Source organism: Staurois parvus, unplaced genomic scaffold (genome assembly GCF_062004578.1).
Source record: "Staurois parvus isolate SC_StPar_1 unplaced genomic scaffold, SC_StPar_1.0 ptg000137l, whole genome shotgun sequence".
Taxonomy (NCBI): Eukaryota; Metazoa; Chordata; class Amphibia; order Anura; family Ranidae; genus Staurois; species Staurois parvus.
This window is the reverse complement of record NW_028317933.1, coordinates 17,012,846-17,027,433: the sequence shown is the minus strand read 5'-3', so window position 1 is coordinate 17,027,433 and position 14,588 is coordinate 17,012,846. Positions and strand designations below refer to the sequence as shown.

Below are 14,588 nucleotides of genomic sequence, written 5' to 3'. Positions count from 1 at the left end.
TGCGTTAAAGTCCAGGGGACGCCACTTTGCATTAAAGTCCAGGGGACGCCACTTTGCATTAAAGTCCAGGGGACGCCACTTTGCATTAAAGTCCAGGGGACGCCACTTTGCATTAAAGTCCAGGGGACGCCACTTTGCATTAAAGTCTACGGGGCGCCACTTTGCATTAAAGTTCACGGGACGCCACTTTGCATTAAAGTCTACGGGACGCCACTTTGCTTTAAAGTCTATGGGACGCCACTTTGCATTAAAGTCCAGAGGACGCCACTTTGCATTAAAGTCACTAGGGAGCATTTTTGCATTGAAGTCTATGGGACGCAGCATGCCATTATCAGCACTTTTTTTTCTATCAGCAACACGGATAATTCTATTTTCAGCTGACAATTTTTGGCGCTGAAGTTTCTTGATTACTATCTTTATTTTGTTTTGTTCTTGATCTGAGTTATCTCTACCTTAGGGGTCTTCTTTGAGTGTTATTGCTCTTGTAAAAGGTAAATACACTTCTGGGAAGTATAGAAGATATGAGAAGTTTTGATACTTAAAACGTTTAGAAAATGCTGCCTTGCATAAAGTCATCATACAGAAAGGGCATTTCCAGCCACTCCAGAAATCAGAGAGGGAATGTATAGTGTAAACCCTTGTTCAAACTTGCTAATATGAAAATGCCTCAAGTGCATTCCATTCATATATTGATCTAGGGAAGAATAAGCAATGCTGCAGGGAAATGGTAACAGGAATCACTAACATGAAACAGCAGCTTGGTTATCACCACTTACCTAGAACCCTTATTCCATTGGACAGGAATGTGACCAAAATAACACCAACTGCAGACAAGTGAAATGAATCCACAACTGTTAATCCAATCCGGAAGCACTGAACACGGCCTGCTGCCCCTTCCACCTGATACTACAGGCTCAACTCACAAAACAAAAACACAAGGATAAGGATCTTTATTTTAGCCATGTGACTGTAATTTCAAATCTCACTGGACTTCAGCTGAAAATACTTCATTTTTTTAAAAATAACTATTCTTATTCTAATGTGTTAGCTTTGTGACGTCAGTGTGTGCATGTTGGTAGTCATGCAGTGCCATGTTCATCTATGCTTTTGAAATGAAAATAGAATAACAAAAAGGAAGAACAAAAATTTACTAGTATGCCGAGCCAACTAGTAAGAGATTTTGTATGTCTGTTCTTTCTCTTATTAAAGTGGAGTTCCACTCACCTGTCTAAAAATGAAAGTCAGCAGCTACAAAAACTGTAGCTGCTGACTTTTAAAAAACAGCCACCTACCTGTCCCTTGGTCCCGTGGTGTGTGTCCCGCGGCCCGTTTCACCGGCCGTCCTGGATTCCAGGAGGTCGGCATCTTCAGTGTGGGCACCCGGCTGTGACAGCTTACGGCTTCACAGCCGGGTACCCACTGCGCAGGTGCGAGTAGCGCTCAGCTTCATGAATGGTCCTGTAGTCTTCTGGGACCTGTCACGTGTCCCAAAATACTACAGGAAGGCAGGGAGGGAGAGAGGACACCTTCCGTTTTTGTTCATCTAGGCGATCAGACCGGAAATGGGAGCGGGTATCTGTCAAATTCGGATACCCGCGCCCACCCCCTGCCCCCCAAAGGTGCTAATCCTTAATGGGGAGCGGAGGAGCAGTCCTTAAAGAGGAACTTCCCCTTTTGGGTGGAACTCCGCTTTAATACATTTTTTTACTATGCCTGTAGTGCAGGGGCGGACTGACCATTTGGAAATTTGGGCACTGCCCGAGGGCCCGGGGTCAGTAGGGGGCCCCATGAGATGCCCCTGGTACATTTTTCATAGGCTTTTTTGAGTTTGGGCAAGGACACAGGGGCCCCATGATCCCCTATTGCCCGGGGGCCCCATGAGTTGTCAGTCCGCCCCTGCTGGTGTTTGCGCAGTGAACATTCTCAGGATAAATCTATTCCATCATCTGTGTTGCATCATCACTTGCCCCTCTTTGGCTAAACAAAGAACAAACCAGGAGTGGAAGAAGCCTCAGCAGTGGCTGTGAAGTTGTCATTGCTGGACAGATCATATTCATAGGTAAGTGTCATAATGTCAAAGTATGCCATTCACACTTGCACATTATAGTCAGTGCTCTCTTGCCCCACTTGCCACCCCCCCCCACTTTATAAAAAAATAAATAAAACAAAATAATGCTTAGTCAGCATTGATATTATGAGAACTGGACAGCGGACATCAAAATCCTGATATCTGGTAGGACTTTTTTGCAGCTGAGGGCTTCAGCACAAAAATGTGAGAATTGGTGTTCTCCAATGTTTACCCAACAAGAGTTTTTTTTTAGACAGAAGTATATACCCAGAATGGATAAAGAACAACTGTATAGCTCAGACTTTATTTAAAAGTAGTAAATGGTGTTAATGGGGAGTGGAGTGTTGTGCTAATGCTTCATAGAAGTAGTAACGACTGCGCATAAACACACTACAGAAACATCTGATTGGATTAAAAAAATAACTAACATATATTGTCTGAAGTAACCAGACGAGAATATTCAAGTTTCATCTGAAGTTGTCAAACTTTCTATGCAAGATATTGCAGTGAGGCTCACAAGGGTTAAATGTTCATTTTTGCCTAGAGTACCACTAAAAAGCACTCTTTTACCTTCTTTCTCTCTTCCTCCCCCAGAAGCCAGCATTTACCTTTTCCCTCTGATGCTCCAGGTTGTGGATAGGCCCTGTGTGTGCAAACTTACAATGCACAGCAGTGATGGATAAGATAAGTAAAAGTACGTTTAAACAAAACCATAGACAAAGCTGAGCATTAACCCTTCAGTGCAGGGGGGCCCCACTACATGCGTAGCTGTATTAAATGTAACTTTGGTAGAGCTTTAAATACATTAATTGTTTTTACTGCAATGTGTCTCTCCTTTTAAAGCAAAGTCATAGGCCAATATAAGAACAATATTCCTGTAACAGATAAAATGAACATCTTACGGCACAAAGAGAACTTGTGATTGTGACTAAGTAAGCCGTAGGATGTGTTTTTGTGTTTTGTGGTTAACCATAAGTTTTGTCATCTCATTTGAGGGTTGTTTCAAGATTAGAGGTGTATATAAAGAATAACCGTTTTTGGATGTGCTATATTTAGTCACATAGGAGATTTTGTGTAATACTTAGTGTGTTTATATAAAGAGAGAGAGAGAGATAGATAGATATAGAACTATAGATAGATAGATAGATAGATAGATATAAAACTATATACAGTATACACACACATACACTTTGACCATACAATACATGGAGGAAGATGCAAAGACTGGAGTGACTTTGACCAAGGAATGACTGTGCAGGACAGACATAGTAGCTTTCAGTATTCCAGAATATACTGATTTGTTGGATTTTCATATACTGCTGAGTTTACAGAGCAGTAATTGTGTGGGCAAAAACCTTGTGGAAAGAAGTCGTAAGAGAGCGGTGAATCTTGTTCACGCGCCATCTCTGAATACACTGAACCTTCAATAGGATGGGGTCCCAGCACTAAGGGTTCATGTACACTGCAGCTGCTAAACTGATGTTCAGGAGCTTTTCTGTGTTTTTTCAGCAGCCCCTGAACTCTCCCTAATGTTTTCCTATGTGTCCATTTACACTATGTCGTTTACAAGCAGTTGAGTTTACAGTCTTTTTTTTGAACGCACCAAACTTGCCTTCAGGCGTAGATTTTACCAGAGTTTCAAACGCCAAACGCTTGTAAACGCAGTTAACCGCGTTTATAAGTGTTTTCGTTTAGAAGCGGTTTTTAACTGTTTCATATTCAGATGCTGTCCAGAGCCTTTTTTCATCATCAGAAATGCATGCAAACGTTTTCCACGTATTCAAATGGACCCGATACACCAGCGCAGTCAGTTCCAGGTTTCGCGTGAAGGAAAAAATGGTAGAACGTGCCGCATTATGCTCATGATGGGATCCATAGTGAATACAACCAGAAAAAGACAATTAATTTCAACATATACTGCTCTTTCTGTTTCTGCTCCCTCTATTCCTCTCAATATGTCTGCTTGAGGTGATTGTAGCCGTATTAGTGCATTTGCGACAGAAACAATTGAGTACTGTCCGTGATACTTTTTTTATTTGCACTAACATACAATTTTGAGGACAAGCTTTCGGGGAATGTCCCCTTCTTCAAAGTCCAAACAGTACTATACAAATCACAAAGTTTAAGCAGAATGTTAGAAGGGATTGAGAAGAAAAAAAAAAAGGCTACAGATAAGATACATCAAGAGCCAGGGGGGAGAGAGGGGGAATAGTACACTCACACAGAGGGGGTCAAGCTTCAGCTAATAGATAGTCATAAAGCTGTCAGATAATGGTTGAGGAATCCCATGTCCAAATTAAGGCCTTTATCTTTTGTGTCAAATAGAGTTATCATTCTTAGTTCAAATATTTTTCTTTCCTGGATAGATTTGAATTTTCCTTTCAGAACCAAGACATTGAGGTCTCCCATTATGTGGTCTGGTTGTGTGAAATGGTGTCCTACAGGTGTGCAAAGGTCACCTTCTTTATGTTCCTAACATAAAGCTGAAGCTTGACCCCCTCTGTGTGAGTGTAGTATTCCCCCCCCCCCTCCCCCCTCGCTCTTGATGTAGCCTTTTTTTTTTTTTTCTTCTCAATCCCTTCTAACATTCTGCTTAAACTTTGTGATTTGTATAGTACTGTTTGGACTTTGTAGAAGGGGACATACCCCGAAAGCTTGTCCTCAAAATTGTATGTTAGTGCAAATAAAAAAAGTATCACGGACAGTACTCAATTGTTTCTGTCTCAATATGTCTGAAATAGTTAATTTTTAAGTACATTCTGGGCATTTGGGAAGGTCTCCTGAGGTTATCTTTAAAAAACACTTCTAAACGATAAGCAAACATGGCTAAACTGACATTTTTTAATCTACATTTTCCAGCAGTCAGTTTCCATAGTTCAGAAGAGTTTTCACAAACGCCCCGTGTACATGAGCCCTAAAAGATCATGCCAAGTCCCACTCTTCTCAGTTAAGAACAAAAAATAATGCTACAGAGTGCATGAGAGTGGAAAAGCACCACATGGTCAGACAAATGCTGATTTCAGCTGCAACATGCGTGTCACAGATCTAAAACATTTTCTTCACCACCATCCTTCCAGGACCCACAGACATGAAAATTGCCTAAGCTGGCTGTTTTTGATTGGGGTGGGTGGGCACTGGTCAGCTAACCACTAGCCAGGGAAAACAACCAATCAGGCAAAGTCCTAGTTGCTATTGTGCCCCAGCTGATATACCGATGGGGTTCCACTCCTCAATCCCCCCTCCCTAACCTAACCCAGAAGGTTACTTGTAAGCTTAGTTGATCCACTTTCAAAGGCACCATCAATGTGAGTACACAAATGTATGACCACCCTCTGTCTGTGGCCAGCCTGTAAACCATCCAGTGATCACCACTGACATTAGCAGGAGATCATGTGCTTCACTGAAAAACTCTATCCCAGTAAGGTGAACATTGTCTGTAGCATATAACAAGCAATTTTCTTGTTGCACCAGTTCTTTCTGTATCTTATAGATATATGGAGGCTAATTTACTAAAGAAGCTGAGAATGTTCACACACTAAATTGTGTGAGAATTCACTTCAGTGACCCAATCATGTGAAAAGCAAATCCCTGTTTACTCTTTTTCTGCATTGTTGGAATATTATCAATTCAGTGAATCAGCCTCGGTGTCTTTCTGGATCCTATTAGGCCTAGTAAATCCTTTGACTATTGCAGAAATCCAAGACCAAGAACCAAACGTGTGAATTTTCCAGACACCTAGTAATAGTCTCAAACCTAGCAAATCTTCTAAGAAATGGAGAACGTTGAAGATTTAGAACCAGAGGTTGTATGGGTGTTCCTACCACCTACTCATTGTCCCAAGCTTACAATTCCTATTGTCAATGCAGAACTCCAAGAACCAGAAGTTGTATAAAAAATATAAGTAAATGTTCAATTAAAGATCTTCTGCAATGCTCCGGTACAGAAGAGAGCCTACACATGAATTTCTGCAGTTAGTGCAAGACAGTAAAATGTTATTTTCAGTCTGCTATGTGATGATAAATGCTTCCACCAAGGTCTATGTCCACTAACAGAGAAACAGATTTTTCACTCCACCTCTCAGCAGCCTCAGCACATCCGTGACTGGCACCAAGGATGGAAGAAAATTAAAATGATACAGCGGGGCAAAGGTATATTTTGCATTAGGGATTAAGAACTGGCAAGATACCCTAATGCATAAAATAAATACATACCTTCTCTTTGTTGGCAGAGTTCTCGGTAATGTTGCCGTAGTTTCAGGATAAGCTGCGACCGTAGAAGTTCCACTTCAGGGTGGATTGGTACAGCTTGTGATGGGGGTGGTAATAGATGAGAGGGTGGAGGTGGCTTAACCAGTACACTACTCTGTATGTCCAAATCCCAGTAAACACTGTCAAAAAAAAAAAAAAAATAGAATACTATTATCAACTTTACAGTTGCAAGGTGAAATGTTTACTTTCGATTTGGGTTCTCTTTTAACATTGTCATTCCCAACTGCAACATTCTAACCCTGAAATCTGAAAAACTCACTCAGTCGGCTTCACCAAGTTTGCAAACTTTTCCTCTAGAGAAACTCCTGGGATGACTGGGGAGCTGGGCACGGTAGCCGGTGTCGGTGGCACAGACTCCATCTAAGGAAGTAGAAGACAATATCCTAATCACAAAGTCAATTAAATATTTTCAGTTATGATAAACAGGAGTTTAAAAAAATGAATGCTTATATTTGATTTAAAAAATGTATATGTTTGATATCCAATCCAGCACATTTAAATTATGCTAAACAAATACAGAAAAAAAAGAGCATAGGACTTTAGTAGCTCACTATATTTCTGGCAGGATCAACAGCACTCATCGAACAGATATAATAATGCTTTCAATAATTAGGGTTTACGTACACTTTAACTAGTTGCCGACCGCAGATAGCCGAATGACGGCTAAACTGCGGCCGGCCAGTTCTGAGTGGACGTCATATGACGTCCTCCCAGAATGCGCTCTCCTGCGCGCCCCAGGGGGCGCGCACCCGGCGATCTCCGTGATCGCTGTGTCCTACGGACACAGCTGATCACGTGATGTGGTAAAAGGCCAGTCATACCGGCCTTTTACCACGTGATCAGCGGTGTCCAATGACACGCTGATCACAGGGAAATGCAAGTGCCGGTTCTCGGCTGCACTTTCCTCATGCTGTCAGATCGTGAGGAAAGTACTGCCGAGAACCGGCAGTTGACAGAGCGGGGATCGGCACCGATCATCAGGGCACTGATGATCAGTGCCCTGATGATCGTTGCCCAGCAATGCCACCTGCAAGTTCCGCCCACCTGTGCCCAGCAGTGCGCCCACTAGCTCCGCCCACCTGTGCCCAGCAGATCACCCACCTGTGCCCAGCAGTGCACCCACCTGTGCCCAGCAGTGCACCCACCTGTGCCACTCTGCAGTGTCACACACCTGTGCCCAGAAGTGCCACCTACCTGTGCCCAGCAGTGCCACCCACCTGTGCCCACCCACCTGTGCCCACCCACCAGTGCCACCCACCAGTGCAGCCCAGCAGTGCTGCCAGTCAGTGCCACCAGTCAGTGCCCAGCAGTGATGCCAGTCAGTGCCGTCTATCAGTACCCATCATCAGTGTAACCTATCAGTGCCGCCTATCAGTGCTGCATATTAGTGCCGCCTATCCGTCACACCTCATTAGTGCTGTCTATCAGTGCCGCCTATCCGTGCCACCTCATTAGTACTGCCTATCAATGCCCTTTAGTGCTGCCTATCAGTGCCCATCAGTGCCGCCTATCAGTGCCCATCAGTGCTGCCTCATCAACGCATATCAGTGAAGGAGAAAAAATACCTGTTTGAAAAATTTTATAATAGAAACAAAGAAACTTTTTTTTTTTTCAAATTTTTTGCACTTTTTTAATTTATAGCGCAAAAAGTAAAGCGCCCAGTGGCGATTAAATACCACCAAAAGAAAGCTCTATTTGTGAGAAAAAAAATGATCAAAATTTCATATGGGTACAATGTTGCATGACCGCGCAATTGTCAATCAAATCAGCAGCACTGAAAGCTGAAAATTGGCCTGGTAAATAAGGGGGTATAAGTGCCTGGTAGGCAAGTGGTTAAATACAAGCTACAGTGAAAAAAATTAAGAATCACAAAAAAGTACCCAGGTTCTACTTTACATTGTAACCCGCAACCAAAGTAGACCAGCAGCTTTCTATGGAAGGTCTGCCTCAACGAAAAGAAGCTATACTGTATATGAACAATATGCATGACAATTTTACCTATTACATTTATTTTTTTCCAGGTTACCAGTGGTGCATATTTAAAAAAAAGCAAAAAAAAACTTTTTTTTTTTTTTTTTTTAAAAAGTAAGCCACAAAACCAAAATGCACCCCCTACCTTAATCTTCTTGGTGCTGTCGGTGACTGGCGCCTCCTCAGATATCCTCCTCTTGCGTGGCATGGATTCCTTAGGCGTTGTAGGAATACATTCTTCAGTAGGGACCGGTGCCGCATTGAGGCCCAGAGGATCAGACTGTTAAATGAATACAGAGACACTCACTAAAATGTTGAATTTTACTAATTAATGTCCTTTAAATTTGCTGTCATATATTTTTCTGTAATGATTTGTACCTACAGTGTCTGTAAACAGTTCTTCGGCGATAAAATGATTAGATAAAAAAACTTGTCTGACTGCTATTGTTTTCCTGAAATAAACACCTTCTCTCCTGTCCTCATCCTTACCCTAAACAGGAATGCTTATCCATTCTGAGAATTACCATTTAAATAAAACATGTCTGCAGACATCAAGACAGACTGTGCATACACCTGATCGCTTTCTGATCGGTGGTCAGCATAGTTTGAGTTATTCACTCGTCATTTATCACCTCAGTCCAAGTTTTATTTTACAGCCTCAACTGCCTGTAAGCAAAAAGCTTTTATCTGGCCAGAAATTAAAAAAGAAAGAGTTTAGATATGGTCCGGGCACGCTTGGCTGACTGGTCTGGGTATCAATTCTTATGCCTTGCATTGCCCTTAATTCACCAGTAATATAGATGATCCACGAGGTTGTGGTAATGACGCAGTAATGTAGGGGCTGGCACAAAGGGCAGTGACAGTGGTAGAGATTTTCAACCCAGAAAATATCCACTGATCATTTGATGGTTCCATTCTTGACACAAATGGCTGTTTAATCGTTCAGCTGAACACAATACAATTTGTGTCAGCAGCAAAGTAGCTGAAAGAGAACATAAATATATGGAAAGAATAACCAAAGCAAAATTATTATACAGTTCCCCGGCTCTCCAACCTTTATGTTCAAAGCCTCCTGAGATACTATTAAACTAATTGTAGATGGCAGAAGGTTGACCCCAAAGTAGATCCAAGTACTTTTGTCAGCTGTATGTAAAACAAATTTATGACTTTGTAACTTTGTTTCTGCCAAAGTATGTAATGCTCAAGGACATTATAATAAAAGGACCTAAATACAATGAAAAAAAATCTTACCTTTTTTTCGTAGAAGAGAAACAACGTAGACCAGCTTTGCTGCTATAAAGTTGAATGCAAGCTCAAAAAAAACCCCAATACACAAGACTGGAAAACAGGTTTAGCAACACACTGCAGATGAGTGATACCAACACTTCCCATAGCTATATGATTCTGAAGCCTAGGTCACACTTGTTAAAGGAGGAACCATAAACATGGGCTTGTCCTGGTGATCCTCCCAGCTATATAATTCTACACTGACAATTTCACACACACTATAGCTTGCCGTCATTCTTTCTGAAATAAATTCTGTTAAACTAATGCTGTGTGAGAAAGTTAAGTAACTAGAGTGCAAAAAGTGTAAAAAGAAAAATATGTTGTTTCTTTAAACCTAAACTGTTTGACTTAGAAAGATAATAATGTAAGGATGGTCTAACTTTCAGACTTTCCGCCTCTGTAACAGCTCTCTCTGCACCCTTTAACCACTTGCCTACCGGGCACTTATACCCCTTCATGCCCAGGCTTTCAGTGCTGTCACACTTTGCTGATTCATTCCTCTGCTATCAGCATGAGTCAATTCTGGTTAGTTTTCCTGACACCAAGAGAAAAATGGTGACAGGGAGGGCACAGCCTGTAATTGACAGCCTCACTTTGTGCTGTGTGAAGGGGAGGGGGGTGTCCTTTCCCTCCAATCAGCTCTCAGAGCTCTTCTCACTAATATAACTTCAGTTCCCCTCCCCCTGCTTTTCAGAGCTGAGAGATCCTGTGTAAATTCTGCACTTTGAATGGATGTAGGTTCGTAGATAAACAGGTACAACTCATGTAGGAAGATTTGTTTCACCTTTGTGTACCACCTGAGCCTAGTCACTTCACTTGTTATATGTAAGTGTTTAAAACCACTTTAAGGCAAGGAGGGATTATAACATCTGGTTTTAATTATTGTCTGCGTTCCTGTTGAGACATTTTCCCTCATCTAACCCTGGTTTACACTGAATGCAATTCACTTGAAGTAGTGCGATTTCATGTGCTGCTTGCCTGACATCTGTGCGACTTGCACAGATGTCTACAGGGATGTTGGATTCCTATCGCCCGATGCCCGGGACATGTAGTTTCGGGCACTGGGCAGGTAGTTTTTTTCTACCTTTAGCCCTGCTGCGGGCAAGCAGCAGGGCTCACCTGTCAGGTGAAGCAATCAGCGGCAAGGCTGCCACCAATTGCTTTCACACAGTGCCAGCCTCTCTGCGCCCCTGGCGTGAGGTTTCCCGGGCTCCGCTTGCCCATCTACGGGCCCGGTTGGCCGTCGGCTAGAGGGGAGGGAGAAGAGCGGACAAGTCCGTACCCCTCCCCTTCTTGTGCTGACCCGGAAGTGACGTTAGGATGTCACTTCCGAGTCCCCATTGAGAGATTGTACTACAATCCCCGGGAAAGAATGTAATATGGTGCGATCTGCACCGCATTACATTCAGTGGAGTAGAGGGGAGACATGCAGGGTCTTTTAGACCTTGGATGTCTCAAAGAGAACCTGTCACCAAAAATCATCACATAGGGGACTTTGTCCCCTATGTAATGAAAAAAAAAAAAAGCTTTTTTTTTTAATTGTAAAAAATGAAAGTTACACCCAAGCAAATACCATCCCCCCCCAAAAAGAATATTGAGACCCCCACATATACGGACGTACAAAGTAAAAGCACACGCTGGGGCGCCTATGCATGAAACTGTCGATTGTGATGCACATGTCACATATCGCTGCGCACGCCAGAATGAGAGCAATAATTCTAGCACCAGACCTCCTCCGTAACGCTAAACTGGTGACCTATAAGGAGCTTTAAAAGCGTCACCTATAGAAAATATAGGGTACTGAAGTTCTTTGCCATTTCATGATCGCACACAAATTTAAGGTTTGACAAGTTGGATACCTATTTACTCGCTGCAACCTCGTCTTTTATATTTTACAAAAAATAGGGTAATTTATTGCTTTTTTGTGTCCTAAAATGAACTTGTATTTTTTAATAAAATGTTGCGGTAAAATCATGCGATTTTTTTTTTTTTTTGACTGTTTTATTCTCTAGGGTCTCTGCTTTCAGAAAATATATCATGTTTGGGGGTTTTATGTAATCTTCAGGCCTAAAATAATTTTTTAAACATGTGCAAAAAACGCAAAAATGGCTCTGGCAGTGAAAGGGATAAAGTATAAGCCCTGATCCACCCTTTCCTGAGGAGCAGCCAATCGGTGCTGATTACACTGCAAGGTCTCTCTCCTCCCTGCTAGTCCCCGGGTGAGGTGCTGGAGACAGGCAAGGAGGGGAGGATTAGATAAACAGCGCAATTTTAAAAATATTACCCATTTAAGTCACCATAAAGCCCCTTTTGTTTTTAAAAGCCCCAGACATTCCTAAAATCATCTCCGATTTAAATAGGGTTTTGGTTAACAAAACATTTTTTTTATTAGGACAAGTAGATTATCATGAGGGACAAGTAGACTGGGGCTCCGATTTAGTCCCTAGACAAGTAGTTTTTTCAAAAATTTCCACACCCCTGGACTATGAAAGCTGCACATGAAATCGCCAAAAATTGTGCAGGAAACTTTTTTCAAAATTGGTGCCGCACCGCAAAGTCAGAGTCATACTGATTTGAACGGTTCCATATGCACAAACAGGGTGCAACTTGTCATGTGATTTGGACTGGTGTGAATCAGGGCTTACTGTCCTGTTGAATGAAGGGAATCCACAACTACAAAGTTGAACAGGCGAGGGGAAATTACTCAATGGGGACACTTGTGTGATAGAAAATTGTCAAAGGTGACATTCACCTCATTATGGGGAAATATTCCTTCACTTCTTGTGATGTCTTCAGGGATGGGAAACTATAAGAAAAATCTTTAAAGGATAAGTTCACCTTTCGTAGCATGTTACACCCATATTCATAACATGTTACGATCACACTGGCCCCCGCAACCCCCAATCCCTGTGGTGACAGCTAGCGGGGGATCTTCTCCTGCCCACTAGCTGTTACAATAAAAATGCGGCCATACCCGCCGGGCCGCGTCACTCATTCAAGGTATTCTGTGAATAGGAAAACTACAAGTCCCGGCATCCTTTGTGGCTGTTGGCTTGTAGTTTTCAGTGAACTACCACGGTGCTCCACAGTGCCATGGTAGTTCATTGAGCCTTCCTGTCAGTAAGTAACTGCTTTCCTGTACAGGATGTACAAGCAAGCAGACATACTGACAGGTCAGGGGGAGACCTGCATGGCACCAATGATCTGCTGCAATGATTTAGGCTCCACAAACAAAAAATAATAAATGCACAATTTTTTTACCTGCAAAAAAATGTGCACTTATTATTTTTTCTTAAAAGGTGAACCTATTCTTTAACTGGGACACAGCGATAAAAACCAAACAATGATTCAAATCCTTTCCCACTCTAAGATAAAGTATAAAAAAGACTTTGCCTGTAGTAAATCTTCAGGCTGCCCACAGAAAAGAAATGACAAATTTATCACCCAGCCATTTTTTGCTGGAACAGACAGCTATCTCATTACTATTACTAATTTATATAGCGCCATCATCTCCTAGAGAGTTTTATAAAATAGATGTGAACCAACAAAATGACTACAATGACCAGTGCATACATTTTTGCAACAAAACCTATATAACAACAATATACAATAGGAGGGAGCTCAGCCTGACAAGCTTACTATCCAAAGATGTACACTACATGGCCACAAATTAGTGGACACCTGACCACCATACCTACACTATGGCCAAAGGTATGCGGATACGCCTCCAAATTATTTCAGGGTTTTTTCAGTACAGGGCACTGTAAACACCACAGCTACAAAGACATTTTAGTCACCAAAGATCCATTATCTCCTGCGCTCAAGGACTCAGATCAAACAGGCGTTAGTGACAAGCAGCGTGTTGTGTGTTCATCCACTGGTGATCTGAGGTTGTGCAGCGCTATCATGAAGCTGGGGAAGCTTGATAAAACTGTAGAAGAAGATGAAAGAAAGAGCGCACAAACCTTGCGCATTACCTCAATACATAGTGACTAATTTTATTAATAAGGAAATATACTCACAAAATGATTGTATAACAGGCATAAGTAACCATAATCCAAACAGGGTTACAGGTAAATCAAAAAGGGGGGGTATGAAGGCTAACGCGTTTCGAAGGGTGTTCCCTTCTTCAACAGAGCTGGGTTTGGCAGATAGAAACTTCAGTATGGCAGAGTTCCCATGGCAAGGAGATATTCAGCCACTGAGTGTCAGTATTACAGCAGTTCAGCCTGTTTTACATTTTGTGAGTATATTTCCTTATTAATAAAATTAGTCACTATTTATTGAGGTAATGTGCAAGGTTTGTGCGCTCTTTCTTTCATCTTCCTCTACAAAGACATTTTAGACCAGCCTTTCTCAACTAGGGTTCAGAACATCACTCAACAATAGCATGACAAGACAAGCCAATTCATGAACAGGAAGACAAATAATCAGAGTGGTACAATAGTTAGCCTTTCATAGTAAATAACACAGATACAACACTAATAGATATAAGCTCTGAAGGAATAGTCTTCCATTTAATACTGTAAAATGGCTTGTCCTATAATAAACTATTTGGCAAATAAATCGGGTCTTAATTTATGTGCAAATTTTATATAAAAGTCCTGGGAAGATACAGGATGGGGAAAGGGTGCGAAGTATGGTGATAGAGGGAAAAGCAAGAAGGAATGGGATGTAGATGGAAGGATATGAGGTGTACAGTGGGAGGGTGGGGAAAAGTTGATAGGTAAAAATACAAATGGTTCGCTCCTCCTATCTATAAGGGGGCATTCTTCCTTCTGACCACCAAATATAAAGGGAGTTTTTTCTACTGACCACCAATGTCAGAAGCATTCTTTCCACTGATCTCCAAAATAGGGGAGGAGGCATTCTTCTCACTGACCATCAATGTAAGGATCATTCATTTCACTGCAACCTTTGTAAGGAGGCCCTTCTCTCAATGACCACCAAATTAAAGGGATCCTTATCCCAATGTGCACCAATTTAAAGCCAAT

General features: G+C 41.9%; 1 protein-coding gene across 2 annotated transcripts in view; it reads right to left on the bottom strand.

The window, feature by feature from the left end:
* The window catches only part of PCIF1 (phosphorylated CTD interacting factor 1), a 66,616-nt gene that overhangs the window by 31,647 nt on the left and 20,381 nt on the right, over positions 1-14,588 (bottom strand). Inside the window, exons 1-4 of one of the 2 annotated variants that reach the window (XM_089673429.1) lie at positions 9,559-9,688; positions 8,453-8,587; positions 6,596-6,696; positions 6,280-6,455 (exon numbers count right to left, since the gene is read on the bottom strand). In XM_089673429.1, the coding sequence (XP_089529555.1) occupies positions 6,280-6,455; positions 6,596-6,696; positions 8,453-8,515 (340 nt within the window). In that variant the 5' untranslated portion in view covers positions 8,516-8,587; positions 9,559-9,688. Of the gene's footprint in view, positions 1-6,279; positions 6,456-6,595; positions 6,697-8,452; positions 8,588-9,558; positions 9,689-14,588 lie in introns of those variants that run through there. The other variant, XM_089673428.1, reaches the window with a different exon arrangement.